This window comes from Alosa alosa, chromosome 16 (genome assembly GCF_017589495.1).
Source record: "Alosa alosa isolate M-15738 ecotype Scorff River chromosome 16, AALO_Geno_1.1, whole genome shotgun sequence".
NCBI lineage: Eukaryota > Metazoa > Chordata > Actinopteri > Clupeiformes > Clupeidae > Alosa > Alosa alosa.
In genome coordinates, this window is record NC_063204.1 from 4,585,796 (window position 1) to 4,607,160 (window position 21,365).

At 44.0% G+C, this 21,365-nt stretch overlaps 1 protein-coding gene across 2 annotated transcripts in view; it reads left to right on the plus strand.

Moving 5' to 3' along the window:
- The window catches only part of LOC125309527 (receptor activity-modifying protein 3-like), a 28,057-nt gene extending 21,136 nt beyond the window's left edge, over positions 1-6,921 (plus strand). For both annotated transcript variants that reach the window (XM_048266513.1, XM_048266512.1), the window contains one exon: positions 5,247-6,921. In XM_048266513.1, the coding sequence (XP_048122470.1) occupies positions 5,247-5,502 (256 nt within the window). In that variant the 3' untranslated portion in view covers positions 5,503-6,921. The remainder of the gene's footprint in view (positions 1-5,246) is intronic.
- Positions 6,922-21,365: the final 14,444 nt, after the last annotated feature.

Consider the following 21,365-nt stretch of genomic DNA (forward strand, 5'->3'; position numbering starts at 1 on the left):
TGGGACATTTTACATTTATATTGTGTTAAATCTGTGTGAGCGTTGCCTTCGGCTATCCCTTATACTTTTCCATTTGTGTTAGCCTGCTGTGGGAATGGGCTTCCCAAGGACTCTGTCAAGGTTTTATATACATATTTATATATATCCTCCTTCCCCTATACATAAACATATAGGATTTTATAGTGAGATTCCCCCCTCTTCCAGATCTGTCTATACATGGATTTATAAGAGTTAACAGTGTGTGTGTGTGTGTGTGTGTGTGTGTGTTCTCCCAGATCTATGTGCTTTCTCTGGGCGTCCAAGTGCAGCCCCTATTTGTGTGTTTGTTTTCTGAGGAAAAAGGAAACTAGTTTTAAAACACACACACACACACACGCACAAACACACACAGATAGACAGACAGACAAACAGAACCCCTCCCCACCCACACACACACACACACACACACACACTCTCTCTCTCTCTCTCTCTTAGCTGTCCATCGTGTCCGATGATGATGCTTGTTCCAGGGGTTGGGGGGGGGGGGTGATTGGTCAACGTTGTTGCCGTTGATGCCACCTCATGTGGCTATGGAGGCCGATTTTGGAGCCGCACACTCTTCCACAGATGGAGCAGGTATGTCCTGATGATTGGGAGGTGGGGACTGCCTGCCGGTGTCGTTGGGCACGTCTTGCGGTCCTCCTTTGGATGAAGGTGTCGTTGATTTGCTCAGCTGCTTTGTTGCACGTGGCTCTCCAGGCTGGTCTGTTGGATGCTATTGCCTCGAGCTGGCCAGGGTTGACGTTGCAGCGCTTCAACACACACACACAGACACACACACACACACACACACACACACACACACTACACACACACTATGCAGGAATTAGTGCAGTAGGATTGTGAGAGATACAATTACCTCGAAGAATGGGATGAACAAGGGATGAATAAGAGATGAGGGATGGATGAGGGAGGGGTGAGGGAGGAATGAGGGATGAATGAGGGATGAATGAGGGGTTTCTGGGCTGGTTCTGTATCCATGGGGAGTCCAGATGGAGAGATAAGCATGTCCCGTTTAAGGTCCCCCAGACCGGCTATTTACAGAAACCGCATGGGAGGGAAATACCATACACCCACTTTCTGTGGAGCTGTGTGTGTGTGTGTGTGTGTGTGTGTGTGTGTGTGTGTGTGTGTGTGTGTGTGTGTGTGTGTGTGTGTACTGTATGTGTGTGTGTGTGTGTGTGTGTGTGTGTGTGTGTGTGTTTGTGTGTGTGTACATGTGTGTGTGTGTGTGTGTGTGTGTGTGTGTGTGTGTACATGTGTGTGTGTATGTGTGTGTTTGTGTGCCCTGAGTGAGGATATTGCCCTCTCAGGAGAGCTGAGGATGCATGGTTCCGTTAAGAGAGCGGACATCTTGTGGCAGGTCAACCTGTCCCAGGTGTATATGTGGCACAGCCTCACCATGTTTCAATGAATATTGATCACGACCCTAATCAGCCCTAGCCTGCAAACTTCCTCTTTAAATGGAAGTCATGTGGGTCATCACATGAGGGTCATCTCATGTGAAAGTGGACCTCAGTAGTTGTACAGCATCTCTTGTAAAACTCAAACATGACAGTCTGTGGTGAAGCTTGTGAGGTGAAGTGAGCTCTGTACACTGGAACCTTGAACCTCACACTGCGCTGTCCCCCTCAGCTGGTGTGTGTGTGTGCGTGTGCGTGTGCGTGTGTGTGTGTGTCTGTGTGTGTGCTTGTATGTGTGTGCTTGTGTGTGTGTGCATGTGTGTGTGTGAGCTGGTTAAATTCTGTTGCTACATCAGGGGAAACCGGCACGATAGTGCGTGCCCACGAGAGGACACCTTGAATTCAAAATAAAAGACAAATATATTAGTGATGTTATGCGGTGGTGACATCAGCTCTGAGCTTCTGAGTGGCTAAGCATACTAATCCTGTTCAGCCCAAATGTGATTGCACTAATAACACACTGGGCCCTAAGTAAAATCACGCTAACTGCAGGTCATCAGGCAAATGTGCAATTTCCTGCCTTATCTCTGTCCAGTGCTACTGGCCGCATGAAGACCCGAGTGCTTAACGGTGTCTAAATTGATTTATACCAGTTTGGGCCGACGGGGGCCGGGGGTGGATTGGACAGAGGCCACCTCCACACACACTCATACACACACACACACACACACACACACAGCAGCAGAAACAGCAGATAAGGGTTTTCATGTTGCCATCTGTTCATGTCAAACTATGGCTACTTAGGTCGCCATTATTCACCATGGCCATTATGGCAGCGCGATAAGACTGTGTGCGAGGGCCCAATCTGGAGTCACTAATAGGGGGGCCGAGAGCCCACGCAGCACCCCCCCAGAGACACTAAAGTTCTGCTGCCCTTCCTGCTAATGCCGCTGTGCACACCACATTAATGCTAACAGCAGCAAAATAGCCCCCTGACTGGGGGGTTTAAGTGCTCAAATGGCCTCAGCAGGGCCTCAGTAGGGCCCAGATCTGAAGCGTAATTAGTTTACTCAGAGCTGTAGCCTGTGAGTTGGTGTGTCCAGTGGCATATGGTATATAAGAGGGTGGATATGAGGTCCAGTCCAGTCCAGGTGCTGTCTTCACATAACCTGACCCTAGCTAGATGAATTTCGCTCCGCCTAGCTCCACTCATCCATCTGGAACCGATCCATTGAAGTGTTGCTTCAGAAGGCTGGGCCTAATCAAAAAACGCTATGTCACATCTATGAAACTCCCGCCCTGCGTCCTGATTGGCTGTACCATAAAATCGGCTGCAGAAATCAGTCTCAATGGAAGAGGTCCCAGATGGATGTGAGTGAAGCTAGGCGGAGCTAAGCAGAACAAAATTATTCTGGCTAGGGTCAGGTTAGTCTTCACATGCTTGAGTTACCCTTTCCTGGCACACATATGTAAATGACTGATGTAGAAAGAAATGGCTGATCTTTAATGAAATATCTACATTGTCCATTATCAGCAACCATTCATCCAATGATCCAAAGGCATATTCTGTTTACTAATCTGATATCAGTTTAAAAGGCTGAGAAAAACATTGGAGAACTCTTTTGCAATTATGTAAGCACATAATGTAATATAAAAACTGCTGCCCTGATTAAAAAAAAACAATGTAACTGATTTCAGCTAGTATTCTGTGGTCTATTGTGGCAGTATTGTGGGCAGCCGTGGCCCACTGGTTAGCACTCTGGACTTTTAACCGGAGGGTTGCCGGTTCGAGCCCCGACCAGTGGGCCGCGGCTGAAGTGCCCTTGAGCAAGGCACCTAACCCCTCACTGCTCCCTGAGTGCCGCCGTGGAAGCAGGCAGCTCACTGCGCCGGGATTAGTGTGTGCTTCACCTCACTGTGTGTTCATTGTGTGCTGTTTGTGTTTCACTAATTCACCGATTGGGTTAAATGCAGAGACCAAATTTCCCTCACGGGATCAAAAAAGTATATATATACTATACTTATATACTTTCTGTCTATAATGGCGTGGAATGGAAAATTGGAAAAAAGTGACCCCAAAGGTAGTGTAAATATACTGTATATACTAAATGTAGCCTTACTGAGCAGTGCTTGGATACACTCGTGTTTTTCCAATCGCTTAACTGGAAGTACTTAACTGAGGTGCTCACACGTAGTTGTTTACTGATTTAATGGAGTGTGGAGCGTGCAGGGCATGTTTCTGGAACAGCTAATCCAGACAGGAAGTGGACACCCTGTTGGGTCAGTAATGTCCCTCATCAGGCGAACAACGCAGGGTGTCTCTTGATTAGAACAAATCGCATCGACAGGGTAAACAGTGGACCCAGTGTCCATGCTGCCTACCTGCCCGCTTGCCTGCCTAAAAAACCCAAATGTATCAATATATTTGGGCTCACTGGGCAGCCGGCTAAAGCTCTGAGGGACGTTAGTAATAGCAACACTGTGTGCTGTGTGTGTTTCACTAATTGAAACACACACGGGGCGGTGGTAGTGTAGTGGTTAAGGAGCTGGGCTAGTGTGCAGTAGCCTGAAAGTTGTCGGTTCAATTCCCGGCTTCCACCGTTGTGCCCTTGAGCAAGGCACTTAACCCCAAGTTGCTCCGGGGACAATGTGATCCCTTGTAATATAGCTGACATATGTAAGTCACTTTGGTCAAGAAGTGTCTGCTAAATGTAATGTAATGTAAATGTAATGTAAATGTAATGTAAATTGGGATAAATGCAGAGACCAAATTTCCCTCACGGGATCAAAAGAGTAAATATACTTATACTTATACAAATGCATGGGCCCACAGCAGGCTCTGTGGATGGGGAGGAGAAGTCACTAAGATGGGCATGCTCTTTTTTCCGCTCTATTCCAAGATTAGCCAGCAAGTCTTTTCAGAGCCGTCTACTGAAAGTGACGAATACATCTTTTATTCAATGGCTGTCAGAGCTTAGAGAAGTGAGGATTCTTCCGTCGCCAAATCTGCTGAAAGGCTGAACAAAAGCCGCAGGTCACTTAATGTCAGTCTGTCTCAAAAGCATAAACCAGCCAGCAATGGAATCCTAAACGCAACCTAAATAGACTCTTGAGCCCATTTGTGTTCACATTAACATTCTTTAGCCAGAGAGGAGGTTCATTTGGTCTTATTTACAGTATGTATTTATATATTTATTGTCCATTTACTTTGCATTTGCTTTCGTTAATTATTGCTCTTTCTTGCTAATAATGAACACACAGCCGTTTCCAACATCAACTCCTCGCATTAGACGTACTCAGTGGTTTCTCTGATTAACACGTTCAGTGAAATTGAACGCCTCGGTGACGGCAGGCAGCCTAGAAAGAGAAATGAACATCAAAAGCCACTTTAATCTGATGAACGTCTAGAAGACAGTTGCATTAGCAAATTTGTAATGGCAAAGTCATATTTTTAAATCTACTTTAACCATTAGACTTTGAAAGGCATTTTAGTGGCTTAGACATTCATTACTCCTCAGAGCTGTATTTTTCTGTGTGTGTGTTACAGTATCTATCAATAGCAGTTTAACAGTTCCTCAGTTTATGTCTGAGTTTACAAGTGCGTTCATGACAGAGCTTATCACTTGTGCTGAACTGTGAAGCGTGTTGAAGTAAAGTGTCAAAGTTTATACTAAACAACTCTCAACCCTCTCTCTATTTTTAATTTCTCTCTCTCTACCTCTCTTTCTCCCTTCCCCTTTCTCCCTCTCTCTCCCTTCCTCTCCCTCTCTCTCTCTCTCTCCCTCTCTCCTCCCCTCTCCACAGCGAGTACCACCTGTTCTCCTCGTGTACGGAGAAGAACTCGGAGCGGATTGGCTGCTACTGGCCCAACCCCGTGGTGGAGGGCTTCATCATCCAGATCCACAAGCTCTTCTTCTCCAACTGCACGGTGGAGCGCGTGGTGTGGGTGGACCCGTCGGACGACCTGCTGGCCGCCCTCATCCTCGTCCCAATCCTGCTCACGCTGGCCATGATCGCGCTGGTTGTCTGGTGCAGCAAGCGGAGCGACATCCTGGCCTAGAGAGCAGCACTTCCTGGTGACCACTGGGCCACCTTATTGGCTGAGACGTGAAAGAAGCCAGGACTTTAGAATTTTAAGACATTCCTTTTGATTGTCATGATTGGCTAATGCTTGAAATTGGACCGTCCACACCACATGATTTGGATTTGGCCACAGCATGGTATTCTGACTTCAGCATCACGACGGCACGCTGGTCCCATGAGCACATACTGTTCCTTGAGCCCAGCGCTCACCTCTGACATCACTCATTCCTCCCCAACACATTCCATTGTATGGTGTATGGGACCAAAACGGTGGATTTGTATCATTGGGAACAACTGTCCTTCTGTAGGGGGAGAAACATTTCATTCTCTGTTGGGTGGAAATGCTTTATGAAGCCCAAAAGAACCCTTTGAAGATGGCTGAGGCCACTAGTCCTCTCCCCTGAGGATGAAGCCATGACACTGTGGATTCTCTCTCCTTTCCTCTCTCCCCTCTCCGCTTCTCTCTCCCCTCTTCTCTTCTCTCTCTTCTCCCCTCTTCTCTCTCTCTCCTCTCTTCTTTCTCTCCTCTCCTCCTTCTCTTCTTTGCCATACAAAGTCATTCATCAATTCCCTGGGGAAAGGCCCTGGATAATAATTATGCCAAACACTGCAGTTGCCCCACAGAGGAGTTCTCAAGGAGACTGCCCCGTCGCCGTAACAACACACTGTCCCCTCACCATAACAACACACTGACAGAGTGGACACACTCAGAGACGCTGCCCTACTGTAATACACACAGCACACCCACAAACACACACACTTCTCATCGTGGCGTTGGGGACTGGACAGACCTCTCTCCAGCTGGGTTTTTGTTTTGTCTTCTCCCTCATTGGCTGAAGCAACAGTGTTCCGTTGATGCTCAGCTTGCTCTTCGCCAAAACGCAAATCCCTGCAAAGCTCCCTGTGCTCGTGCGGCGTTTGGCTGCGGCAGCCATTAGTGACTGTGTGCCAAGCGCTGCAGTGTGATCCCTTGACGGGGCGTTTTGTTGATCAGAACAGTAATTTCATTTCCCAACGCTTAATTGTCTCTGTGGAGGTGTGAACGCGAATCATGCCAGAAGTCAACCCAGAGCTATCACAAGATTCATTTCTCTTGCTCTTTGCTATTGGAGTGGGAGGGGATACTGCATCCCTGTACTGTACTGCTAATTTAATGTCTGAATTAAACCACTTAGATGTAGAGTTCTCATTGAGACACCACTGTTGTAGTGATTGGGCTGATGACAGCTGAGCCACTGTGTGTACCCTGTCCCCCCCTCCCCACCTCAGCTTATAACCTGGCCATCTGCCCACACACATCTCAAATAAGGCATTAAATGACAGCACTTCAAAACCACACGCAATCTGCATCATTTTCATAAAATGCTAAATGTGAATAAAATGAGGTGGAAAAATACATGACAGCTTTGGCATTTTGAAATAGGCATTGAGGGCAAATGCCTCACATTTCCTGCTAAACTTACAGAAAAGCAGGGCAAGCGTTTCTTAGACAGAATTGTTGAAATGACATGGTACTCTTATTGACTGACAAGCTTGATTGATGATTTTAAAGGGCAAACGTGACTGGTAAGGTTTATTTGTAAATGCCTATCATATTGTCTCCTACGTCAAGGAATGGCAAATGAGCAGACAATAGAAGAAACCAGCCAGAATCTTTCATAAATAAGCAATCTTCATGCAGTAATGTAATCAGAAGAGGAACACAGAAACGGAATTCTGATGTCATTTGATTGTCCAGAGACGAATCTCTCGCGGCAGCAATTCTGAAGTTTTATTGTGGTGGCAGAGAGGGCTAGCCAGGCCCAATCCAAGCTCATTATTACAATTGTTTTAGGATAAACAAAGAGAACCAAGACAAGGAGGCGTTATTTATATGACAGGCAGTAGGCCTGCATTGTGAGGGGGCCTTAAAAGGCAAACAAAAGACAATGGCGCATTCTGAAGCTGCGTCGTGTCCCTTGCCCTAAAGGCGCGCTTGGCTGAGCCACTCGAGTCCGCGGCAGGCGCACAGGAAGGAGGTCAGACTCATTCCCAGCGTAGGAAAGAATTACAGGAAATGGGCTGGCTACGGTTTTCACCAAAAGAACTAGAGGAACTAACTGGGAGAGTTCGCCATAGATCCCCCTGCTGCCACGGTTACGGCGGGCCCATCGGGCCTCTCTCCCTCATGGTCCAGATGCTCTTTCTGGAGATGGAATGAAGTGCTAGCTATAGAAATACACTATATGCATATTTATGTGGGTCATTTGAGAAATTGAGTGTGTTTATGAAAAGTATGTGTGTGTGTGTGTGTGTGTGTGTGTGAGAGAGAGGATTATTTTTTTTTGGTATTATCATATAATCATGAACACCTCTTTAGCTTAAGGCCAAACAGTGCACCCCCTGTACTCTTCAGGGTGCTGTCTCTCTCTCTGACCCAACCCCCATAACACACACACACACACACACACACACACACACGTGCAACCCCTCCCAGCCCCTGGTGCTTTCCCACACTACACTGACACTGAAATAGAGACCCAAACAGGACATGAATGTGCCCTTGCCCTCACACACACACACACACACACACACACACACACACACACACACACACACACACACACACACACACACACGCACACACACACACACACGCCCTCTTTCCACAAAGACCCCCAGACCCCGTGTGGGCACGAGAGCCGTGTGGGCACGAGAGCCGTGTGGGAACACGTTAGATGTTTGGGCACGAGAGCCGTGTGGGAACATGTTAGACCCCAACACGGTAGACACACCATGTCACCTGATTGGACACAAACACAGAGTAAAATAGAGAGGAAACAATCTCATCTTGTAGCAAAAGGGAAATAAGATTGAAATTATTAACATCTTCAACTGCAAGCACTTTACAAACAAGCACTTTAAAAACAAGTATCCACTGTAGGCATAATACTGTCGCGATGCTCAAAGAAATCTCAAAGGCCTGTCCCATACTCAAGCTTTTTGGTGAATGCAGTAATCTTATTTGCTAGGTGAGGTAGGTGCTTGTCTTTGCCTTGTAACTGGACATTTAACTCAAATGTATCGCTAAGATGTATCAAATATATCGCTAAGATAGGCCAACCGTCAAGAAATGTTCATTAGTGAGCGTGTTTTGCAGATTCAAACATGCTCTTCCTCCAAGAAGAGGCGACTTGGAACTCAAACACGTAGCGACAGCACTTTACCTCGGAAAGCCACCTTGCCTCGCTGTGAAACTGTACAGCCTTTTGGTCAGCTACCATCTCTTAAAGTCGCGCGGAGAATAGACGCCAGCTTTTAAGGGCGGGTTTTGATGAAATTCACCACTTTCGCACAACAACGTTCAAAATCTCATGTAGGTCGGGACTAACTAAGCTGCCTTGACCACGGCTTCCCTGTGAATAACACAGTCGTCCATTGCGATCGGATGCTACCTGGGCCCAGGGTACAGATAAAAAAAAAAACGTTTTTCACGTCAGTTCAGCCCCACCTGGCATGTCTCCGCGACCCACAGTTTGAGAAACGCTGCTTTACTGAAACATAAATACGAGGCATTTCATTTATTACAAATTATATTTATTCAGCAATAAAGCACTGGAGAATTTTTGCCAGTGATCTTTTACGATTACATAAAAATGTTAAGCCCTTTTATGCCCTCGCCACAATAAACAAATAAACAATAATAATAACATTTCTGGTGACGTGGAAATACGCACAACTTCAGGCCTCTCGCTTGGTTTCACAGTCAGTGGGCAGCCGGCTCCCCTGGACGCTGCTCTTGTTTCCTTCCTAACTGTGACGGTAACAAACGACCCTGAGTCATGTTTATCATCTGGCCTGTTAGACAGGGGGATAATTCCATACTTCCACAAATGACAGATAACATCCCTCCTGTAGGCAGTGGGCCAGAATGACCCTGCCTCACTCCCATATTTTTGGATGCTGTGAACAGGTTGCACAGCAGTGCACAGGAACAGAGCTTGACTTGACTTGTTCCTCATTCAGATCAATGCTACTCTGCAGCAATGCAATGCAGTGCGTCTACTGATGATGATGTGTATGGGTCAAGCTTAATGTGACCCATGTAGATGAAGCAGATGTTTGAGGTAAGTATGTTTAATATACAGCACAGTAATGTAATGTACATAATCAAGGCTAGAGGTATTATAATAGATAGATAGATAGATAGATAGATAGACAGATAGATACTTTATTGATCCCCAAGGGGAAATTCAAGGTCTCTAGTGTCTGTGAAGTAAAATAAATAAATAATAATAATACAGTATTGACATTTCAGCTCATTATTATTGAGCCTAATATCAATACTGTCTGGCTGGCCATGTTTGCAAATGAGAGGTGGGGCCGGTCTTTAGCTAAATGCTTGTGATCTTGCCTGTATTTGTTCATAAGTAGTGTTTGAATGCTTGTGATCTTGCCTCTCTGTTCATAAGGTTTGAAATGTCTGATCCTGTTTTCCTGTGTAGTCTTTTAGATGTGCAGATAATGCAAAGGCCCTGTCCTTAAAGGTGCCATGTGTAAGAATTGAGGTAAAAATATCCAAAAAATGAGCTACACGCATCAAAAGAATGAGAAGAAATAATGGTGATGATGTCATTAAAAAATGACAAGGTATAGTGCTGCAGAGATATCAACCTGAATTAGCATGCTAAATTACTAGCCACAGCCCGACAGGTGTCATAATACCAGTTTAGGCCATGGGGGCGGTATGCGGGCAACATAACAGCCAGCCAAACTGCAATACCGCGGTCTCGGTTGTTACTCTAGTGTAGACCAACTCACTTTCTGGAGGTATACTGCCCCCATCTTTCATGGAATGTGGAGTATGAATTGATTTTTTGCCAGATATTACATATGGCACCTTTAAAGATAAGATGTTATTTCAAACCCCATATTGATGTAGCAATAATGAATAGATAGATAGATAGATAGATACTGTATTGATCCCTAAGGGGAAATTCAAAATAACAGGGTGCAGGGTGCCAAACATCTAATTAGATAAGGAGAATTCATGCTAATTATTTTGACAGCCATGCCTAGCTCTTGATCTTTATCAACCAAGTGCTTCCTATGCATGCTGGCTTTATCGACCAGGCGCTTCTATGCTAGCTGGCTTTATCGACCAGGCACTTCCGGTGTTAGCTTCCTATGTTAGCTTTCTATATTAGCTTCCTATGTTAGCTTCCCATGTTAGCTTCCTATTTTAGCTGTCTATATCGTGAATTCCTATGCTAGCTTCCTATGTTAGCTTCCTATGTTAGCTGTCTATATTAGCTTCCTATGTTAGCTTCCCATGTTAGCTGTCTATATCTAATTGTATATTTTAGCTGTCTATGTTAGCTTCCTACCTATGCTAGCTTCCTATGTTAGCTTTCTATATTAGCTTCCTATGTTAGCTTCCCATGTTAGCTTCCTATTTTAGCTGTCTATATCGACCAGGCGATTCCTATGCTAGCTTCCTATGTTAGCTTTCTATATTAGCTTCCTATGTTAGCTTCCTATTTTAGCTGTCTATATCGACCAGGCGATTCCTATGCTAGCTTCCTATGTTAGCTTTCTATATTAGCTTCCTATGTTAGCTTCCTATTTTAGCTGTCTATATCGACCAGGCGATTCCTATGCTAGCTTCCTATGTTAGCTTCCTATTTTAGCTGTCTATATCGACCAGGCGATTCCTATGCTAGCTTCCTATGTTAGCTTCCTATTTTAGCTGTCTATATCGACCAGGCGATTCCTATGCTAGCTTCCTATTTAGCTTCCCCATGTTAGCTTCTATTTTAGCTGTCTATATCGACCAGTGATTCCTATCTATGTTAGCTTCTATATTTAGCTTCCTATGTTAGCTTCCCATGTTAGCTTCTATTTTGGCTGTCTATATCGACCAGGCGATTCCTATGCTAGCTTCCTATGTTAGCTTTCTATATTAGCTTCCTATATATTATGTTAGCTTCCTATTTTAGCTGTCTATATCGACCAGGCGATTCCTATGCTAGCTTCCTATGTTAGCTTCCTACGTTAGCTGTTTTTTTCCCTCCAAAGCATCGCGCAGCCTCATTTCTGTTTAATAACCGTGTGACAGAGTACCGTCACTACAGTTGAGTATGCGCTCTGACTGGCATACCAACGGGCCTGGCTCTTTGCCGTTGCGGTCAAGCTGCAGGTTTAGTGCCCCCGAGACCCGGGTTCAAGACCGGGTGGGGGTCACTGCTCTCTCCGTTCGCTACAAACCAGAAAATTCAAATTGTCAGAGGAATTGGTTGTTGGTGTAAATGTGTTCAAATTTTCCTCTCATTTGCACTCACTATTGCTGTAGTTTGGTCAAATAAACTACATAATGGAAAATAAATCTGACCTTCAATCTCACACAGCTGAGCGAGTAGGCTACCTCTGGCACTGCAAGTCTTAGCTGAGAAGAAAATGGTCACAAAAGAACACATTTCACATTTCTGAACATCCCTGCCTTAGATACTGGGTAGCACAATCACTGCTTTAGGTACTGAATAGCATACAATCACTGCCTTACGTACAGTACTGAGGGCCAGATGTACTAACGCGTGTGCGCCCACTTCAGACGTATTTGTTTCGCAACGTGCGTGTAAAATCATTGCAAAGTATGTACAAACAGGCCACAATGATGTAAAAGCGCAAACTGCCTGAGCTGGACATGGCTAATTGCATTTTTGGTGTCATGCATATGCATTCATGGGAAGATCCAGGGGAAAGTGGGAGTTTAAGTATTAAAAAGATGGGAGGAAGCGTAAAGGCTTTAGTTATGTATTCCGCGGTATGTACAAAGACTGCTCCTGAAAGCGCACGTCTATTCTGCGCCTAAATACTTCCGCCTTGTAAAAGCAGGTGTTAAAGGAATTATCTGGAGTAAAATGCACTTTAGATCAATTTACGGATGATTGGCAGTACATACGTTGAGTTGACATCAAAATCATGTCATTCGGATGTGTTTTGGCTACTTTCACTTTCACGTCATTCACTTAAACTTTCCTACTTGCTAGATTTGACCAATTTTCCATAGCCTACGTGCACAAGTACTTTGAGTAAAACTACTGATCTTCATTATCTCCCATGTTGTCATCAATTAACTTCATTCAACTGCGCTTGTATAGGCTCTGCCATTCAGTTGTGGACGTTCGTAAATTGCGTTTATGGGCGGAGAAAGGCAGAGAAAGGGCAGTTTACACTAGCTTGATAAATACGACGGAAACTTGGGTCTGACAGCGTCCGCAATCTGCGGTTTGTCCATGACACTGATAACGCTACGTTCGCAAATGTACGTACCGGTACATCTGGCCCTGAGTACACAATCTCTGCCTGAGCTAGTGAGTACACAATCAGTTATCATGTATACATCATACATCGCCATATCATGTATGAGAAACCTTTAGTTAGATAACAGCTTTAGTTTCACAGTTTCAGTCAAGCTGGCCTGTTGCATGAGAAAAAGGCAACATCTCGTGTCAAGGGCAGGGGCGTCGTTGGGGGCTAGGAGCTAGGAAGATTCTAAGGGCCCAGCACTGACAGGGGGCCCCCAGAGGGCATATAGAATGTACAGTTTTATGGGGGGGGGGTACAGACTGTCCTGCTCAAGGGACAGTCTGTTAGGCGGCTGTGATCGGAGGCAGTTCATTTTTTAGTCAGAGAATTGACTAGCTCCCTCTTCTCCTTGGCACTAAGTGCCCGCTCCTTCACTGAAATGGCCCCTCTCATACTCACTGATGCTGAGCCTGCTGGTGGCCATATTTGCTCAGGGTTCATTCAGTTACCAGCGGGGGTCACCATCAGATAGGCCTGAATGGAGCAGCTGGGGTGTGGAGGGTAGTAGGATGGATTCATGGATTGGGATAAATGCAGAGACCAAATTTCCCTCACGGGATCAAAAGAGTATATATACTTATACTTATACTATACTTTACTTACTTTTCTGCTTTTTGCACTTCTGGTTAAGCTGCCCCCGCACCACACTCATTGCCCGGCGCCAAACTGCATTTCGTTGGACACACACACCCAACACACTGTGTGAAGCACACACACACACACACCCAACACACCCAACACACAGCTGGTGAGTAGTTGGTGAGAGTACATACCTTAGACACAGTTATAACTCTGCTGGGTAAATATAAACATACCTTAGACACAGTTATAACTCTGTTGGGTAAACACAAACATACCTTAGACACAGTTGTAACTCTGCTGGGTAAATATAAACATACCTTAGACACAGTTTGAGCCTTTGACACTTTAACAATGTCATTCAAACAAACAGGTTTCTCCTCACATACAGTAGTGTGTGTGTGTGTGTGTGTGTGTGTGTGTGTGTTTCTCCTCAAATAGTGTGTTGGGTGTGTGTGTTGGGTGTGTGTGTGTGTGTGTTTCTCCTCACATAGTGTGTTGGGTGTGTGTGTGTGTGTGCTTCACACAGTGTGTTGGGTGTGTGTGTCCAACGAAATGCAGTTTGCGTCTAACCAGAAGTGCAAAAAAGCAGAAAAGTAAGTAAAGTATAGTATAAGTATAAGTATATATACTCTTTTGATCCCGTGAGGGAAATTTGGTCTCTGCATTTATCCCAATCCATGAATTAGTGAAACACACTCAGCACACAGTGAATACACAGTGAGGTGAAGCACACACTAATCCCGGCGCAGTGAGCTGCCTGCATCAACAGCGGTGCTTGGGGAGCAGTGAGGGGTTAGGTGCCTTGCTCAAGGGCACTTCAGCCGTGCCTACTGGTCAGGGCTCAAACCGGCAACCCTCGGTTACAAGTCTGAAGCTAACCAGTAGGCCACAGCTGCCCCACAGGTGGCATAGACAGGTGGTGCATAGACAGGACAAGAAATATAGTGCAGTGTAGACAGTAGTATGCAGTTGGTTTACAGGGGGTGGTTTAGAATAATATAAATTAGCTTTAAATATGTGCAGTGTATTATAGCAGTTACTTTATAAGAGCAGAATAAATATGGCTATTTGATAAGAACAATGTATGAACAACATGTACAGATATGTGCAATGTAGTAGCAGTAACAATATAATAGTAGTAAGAATAATATAGATATATGCAGTGTATTAACAGAATATATTATGAGAAAAAGACTTGAGAGTGTGTTGGGTGTGTGTGTGTGTTTCTCCTCACACAGTGTCTAAATACAAGTCAAGCTGCTTTGGTTAAACACTGGACATTTGAAGTGTTGTTTAGGTATTGATTGCCAAGGAACTGCCATAGTTGCACAGGGCAGCACACAGGACTGTTACACCATAACATCACCACACAGGACTGTTACACCATATCATCACCACACAGGACTGTTGCACCACAACATGGTAAAAGCATGTACACAGGACTGTTACACCATAACATGGTAAAAGCATGTACACAGGACTGTTGCACCACAACATGGTAAAAGCATGTACACAGGACTGTTACACCATAACATGGTAAAAGCATCTACACAGGACTGTTACACCATAACATCAAACAGGACTGTTCCACCATAGCTTGGTGCCATCTATATCTATCTAAAGCCTGTGAGTGAATTTGGGGAGTGTGTGTGTGTGTGTGTGTGTGTGTGTGTGTGTGTGTGTGTGTGTGTGTGTGTGCGCCTATGCATCAGTCTGCTACCCACTTGTGAAGTGGAGCAGGTGCATTCTCACTGGCTTCAAACAGCGTCTTCTATCTTTGGCTCCATTATGATCCAGCAGGCTGCACTCCACCAGCTCTCTGTGTGTGTGTGTGTGTGTGTGTGTGTGTGTGTGTGTGTGTGTGTGTGTGTGTGTGTGTGTCACATCCATCCTCTGAAGGGAGCATTTTGATCCATAGCTCATTCAGTAATTATATTTCTGCTTGGGAGTCGGCACAGCAACGTATGCATTTCCCTTCTGGTCTCATTTGTTGTATTGCCATGGGTTCTCTCTGAAAGCTCCGCACTTCCCTTATTATGGAACAAAAGTCTTGTGGGTGTGACTGCAGGCAACGAGGCCTATATTTCACTGGGGAAAATAGACCACCTTGTTAACCAGGCTGCTTTTTATGCATTGGGTGGACGGGTTTCTGTTTACTCTTTAATGAGAAAATCAGCATGTCAGAAATATGCTTGCATTGAAATATGGAACAAAAGACCTTTTGGGGCTTTCGAGAGTTTTTTCATCATGCTACAAAGCGTGTAATACTGTGAAAATGGAGCACAATAACGAAAGTGGAAAAGACTCGAGAGTGTTTGTAAAACACAATAACGAAAAAAAAGTGGAAAAGACTCGAGAGTGTTTGTAAACACAAAAACGAAAAGTGGAAAAAAAGACTCGAGTGTGTGTAAACACAAAAAAACGAAAAAAGTGGTAAAAAAAACTAAAAAGTGGAAAAAGAGTGTGTGTAAACACTAAAACGAAAAAGTGGAAAAAGACTCGAGAGTGTTTGTTGTTGGTTGGCTCCTCACTCCTTTTACAGTGACTTACATTTCTCTCAGCCTTTACAATCTTACAAATGTAAAAACACTAAAAATACATTAAAAACCACTTTAGACGACACATGACATTCCTAAATGTAAAGGCTAAATGGACTATTTTTGATAATGTTTCTCCTTTTTTTTGATATTTTTCTTCTATTTTGTTTTATCTGTGAAGCGACCTTGGGTGTCCTGAAAGGCGTTTTAAATAAAATGTATTATTATTATTTATTATTATTCCTCTCAGCCTTAACAATCTTACGAATGTAAACATTAGACGCAATCTTACGAATGTAAACATTAGACGCACACAGTGAAGCTGTGAAGTAGAAGACAGATGAACCTCAACATCATTTCATGACTATAATTAGAAAAAGGTCAGTAAATGGTTTAACATTTGGCCAGCTGGGGTTTGGTGGTGGACAAGTCTGACGAGACAGAGTGTGTTCTCCTGTATGGACAGAGAGGAGTGTGTTCTCCTGTGTGTCTGGCTGGTGGAGTCAATAGGACAGACAGAAGTGAGAGAGAGAGAAAGGGAGAGAGAGAGAGAAAGATAGTACTGGGCACATGTTCACACCTGCTGTTTGCAGAAGGATGTGTAGAATGGGAATAAGTGTTACTGGTGATTATATACACACACAGCCACTCTCATTTATACAGGCACACACACACACACACACACACACACACACACACACGCACACACACACACGCACACACACACAGGGATGTCTAAGATGAGAATGAATCCTACTGGAGATGATATACATAGGAAAAAACATGGCAATCCTGATGACATGATGAACTTTTTTGAATGGATTCCCATTATAGTATATATTAGTGCTAACTGAGTTTCCATCGACCAGGAGCTCAGTAACCAGTAAGCTGTGGTGCACGCTGCACACTGTGCCCCTGCAACTTTACATACCAGGCGTATCTAATCATATACACATATATGATTAGATTAGTGACAACTTTATTGTCATTGTGCATAGTACAAGTACAAAGCCAACTAAATGCAGTTTGGCGTCTAACCAGAAGTGCAAAAAGCAGAAAAGTGCAATGTGATAGCCTAAGTAAAAGTATAGTATAAGTATAAGTATATATACTCTTTTGATCCCGTGAGGGAAATTTGGTCTCTGCATTTATCCCAATCCATGAATTAGTGAAAACACTCAGCACACAGTGAATACACAGTGAGGTGAAGCACACACTAATCCCGGGGCAGTGAGCTGCCTGCATCAACAGCGGTGCTTGGGGAGCAGTGAGGGGTTAGGTGCCTTGCTCAAGGGCACTTCAGCCGTGCCTACTGGTCAGGGGCTCAAACCGCAACCCTCCGGTTACAAGTCTGAAGCTAACCAGTAGGCCACAGCTGCCCCACAGGTGGCATAGACAGGTGGTGCATAGACAGGACAAGAAATATAGTGCAGTGTAGACAGTAGTATGCAGTTGGTTTACAGGGGGTGGTTTAGAATAATATAAATTAGCTTTAAATATGTGCAGTGTATTATAGCAGTTACTTTATAAGAGCAGAATAAATATGGCTATGTGATAAAAACAATGTATGAACAACATGTACAGATATGTGCAATGTAGTAGCAGTAACAATATAATAGTAGTAAGAATAATATAGATATATGCAGTGTATTAACAGAATATATTATGAGAAAAAGACTCGAGAGTGTGTTGGGTGTGTGTGTGTGTTTCTCCTCACACAGTGTCTAAATACAAGTCAAGCTGCTTTGGTTAAACACTGGACATTTGAAGTGTTGTTTAGGTATTGATTGCCAAGGAACTGCCATAGTTGCACAGGGCAGCACACAGGACTGTTACACCATAACATCACCACACAGGACTGTTACACCATATCATCACCACACAGGACTGTTGCACCACAACATGGTAAAAGCATGTACACAGGACTGTTGCACCACAACATGGTAAAAGCATGTACACAGGACTGTTACACCATAACATGGTAAAAGCATGTACACTGGGACTGTTCCACCACAGCTTGGTAAAAGCTATCTATCTATCTATCTAAAGCCTGTGAGTGAATTTGGCGCTGTGTGTGTGTGTGTGTGTGTGTGTGTGTGTGTATGTGTGCGCCTATGCATCAGTCTGCTACCCACTTGTGAAGTGGAGCAGGTGCATTCTCACTGAGTATACTTCAAACAGCGTCTTCTATCTTTGGCTCCATTATGATCCAGCAGGCTGCACTCCACCAGCTCTCTCTCTGTGTGTATGTGTGTGTGTGTGTGTGTGTGTGTGTGTGTGTGTGTGTGTGTGTGTGTGTCACATCCATCCTCTGAAGGGAGCATTTTGATCCATAGCTCATTCAGTAATTATATTTCTGCTTGGGAGTCGGCACAGCAACGTATGCATTTCCCTTCTGGTCTCATTTGTTGTATTGCCATGGGTTCTCTCTGAAAGCTCCGCACTTCCCTTATTATGGAACAAAAGTCTTGTGGGTGTGACTGCAGGCAACGAGGCCTATATTTCACTGGGAAAATAGACCACCTTGTTAACCAGGCTGCTTTTTTATGCATTGGGTGGACGGGTTTCTGTTTACTCTTTAATGAGAAAATCAGCATGTCAGAAATATGCTTGCATTGAAATATGGAACAAAAGACCTTTGGGGCTTTCGAGAGAGTTTTTTTCATCATGCTACAAAGCGTGTAATACTGTGAAAATGGAGCACAATAACGAAAGTGGAAAAAGACTCGAGAGTGTTTGTAAACACAATAACGAAAAGTGGAAAAAGACTCGAGAGTGTTTGTAAACACAAAAACGAAAAGTGGAAAAAGACTTCGAGGTGTGTGTAAACACAAAAGCGAAAAAGTGGAAAAAAGACTCGAGAGTGTTTGTAAACACAAAAAACGAAAAGTGGAAAAAGACTTCGAGTGTTTGTAAAACACAAAAAAGCGAAAAGTGGAAAAAGACTTCGAGGAGTGTGTGTAAACACTAAAGCGAAAAGTGGAAAAAGACTTCGAGAGTGTTTGTTGTTGGTTGGCTCCTCACTCCCTTTTACAGTGACTTACATTTCTCTCAGCCTTTACAATCTTACAAATGTAAAAACACTAAAATACATTAAAAACCACTTTAGGCGCGACACATGACATTCCTAAATGTAAAGGCTAAATGGACTATTTTTGATAATGTTTTCTCCTTTTTTTGATATTTTTTCTTCTATTTTGTTTTATCTGTGAAGCGACCTTGGGTGTCCTGAAAGGCGTTTTAAATAAAATGTATTATTATTATTTATTATTATTCCTCTCAGCCTTAACAATCTTTACGAATGTAAACATTAGAGCGCAATCTTAGAATGTAAACATTAGGCATCTACACAGTGAAGCTGTGAAGTAGAAGACAGATGAACCTCAACATCATTTCATGACTATAATTAGAAAAAGGTCAGTAAATGGTTTAACATTTGGCCAGCTGGGGTTTGGTGGTGGACAAGTCTGACGAGACAGAGTGTGTTCTCCTGTGTGGACAGAGAGGAGTGTGTTCTCCTGTGTGTCTGACTGGTGGAGTCAATAGGACAGACAGAAGTGAGAGAGAGAGAGAAAGGAGAGAGAGAGAGAAAGATAGTACTGGGCACATGTTCACACCTGCTGTTTGCAGAAGGATGTGTAGAATGGGAATAAGTGTTACTGGTGATTATATACACACACAGCCACTCTCATTTATACAGGCACACACACACACACACACACACACACACACACACACACACACACACACACACACACACACACAGGGATGTCTAAGATGAGAATGAATCCTACTGGAGATGATATACATAGGAAAAAACATGGCAATCCTGATGACATGATGAACTTTTTTGAATGGATTCCCATTATAGTATATATTAGTGCTAACTGAGTTTCCATCGACCAGGAGCTCAGTAACCAGTAAGCTGTGGTGCACGCTGCACACTGTGCCCCTGCAACTTACATACCAGACGTATCTAATCATATACACATATATGATTAGATTAGTGACAACTTTATTGTCATTGTGCATAGTACAAGTACAAAGCCAACGAAATGCAGTTTGCGTCTAACCAGAAGTGCAAAAAAGCAGAAAAGTGCAATGTGATAGCCTAAGTAAAGTATAGTATAAGTATAAGTATATATACTCTTTTGATCCCGTGAGGGAAATTTGGTCTCTGCATTTATCCCAATCCATGAATTAGTGAAACACACTCAGCACACAGTGAATACACAGTGAGGTGAAGCACACACTAATCCCGGCGCAGTGAGCTGCCTGCATCAACAGCGGTGCTTGGGGAGCAGTGAGGGGTTAGGTGCCTTGCTCAAGGGCACTTCAGCCGTGCCTACTGGTCAGGGCTCAAACCGGCAACCCTCCGGTTACAAGTCTGAAGCGCTAACCAGTAGGCCACAGCTGCCCCACAGGTGGCATAGACAGGTGGTGCATAGACAGGACAAGAAATATAGTGCAGTGTAGACAGTAGTATGCAGTTGGTTTACAGGGGGTGGTTTAGAATAATATAAATTAGCTTTAAATATGTGCAGTGTATTATAGCAGTTACTTTATAAGAGCAGAATAAATATGGCTATGTGATAAGAACAATGTATGAACAACATGTACAGATATGTGCAATGTAGTAGCAGTAACAATATAATAGTAGTAAGAATAATATAGATATATGCAGTGTATTAACAGAATATATTATGAGAAAAAGACTCGAGAGTGTGTTGGGTGTGTGTGTGTGTTTCTCCTCACACAGTGTCTAAATACAAGTCAAGCTGCTTTGGTTAAACACTGGACATTTGAAGTGTTGTTTAGGTATTGATTGCCAAGGAACTGCCATAGTTGCACAGGGCAGCACACAGGACTGTTACACCATAACATCACCACACAGGACTGTTACACCATATCATCACCACACAGGACTGTTGCACCACAACATGGTAAAAGCATGTACACAGGACTGTTGCACCACAACATGGTAAAAGCATGTACACAGGACTGTTACACCATAACATGGTAAAAGCATGTACACAGGACTGTTCCACCACAGCTTGGTAAAAGCTATCTATCTATCTATCTAAAGCCTGTGAGTGAATTTGGCCGCGGAGTGTGTGTGTGTGTGTGTGTGTGTGTGTGTGTGTGTGTGTGTGTATGCATGCATCAGTCTGCTACCCACTTGTGAAGTGGAGCAGGTGCATTCTCACTGAGTATACTTCAAACAGCGTCTTCTATCTTTGGCTCCATTATGATCCAGCAGGCTGCACTCCACCAGCTCTCTCTCTGTGTGTATGTGTGTGTGTGTGTGTGTGTGTGTGTGTGTGTGTGTGTGTGTCACATCCATCCTCTGAAGGGAGCATTTTGATCCATAGCT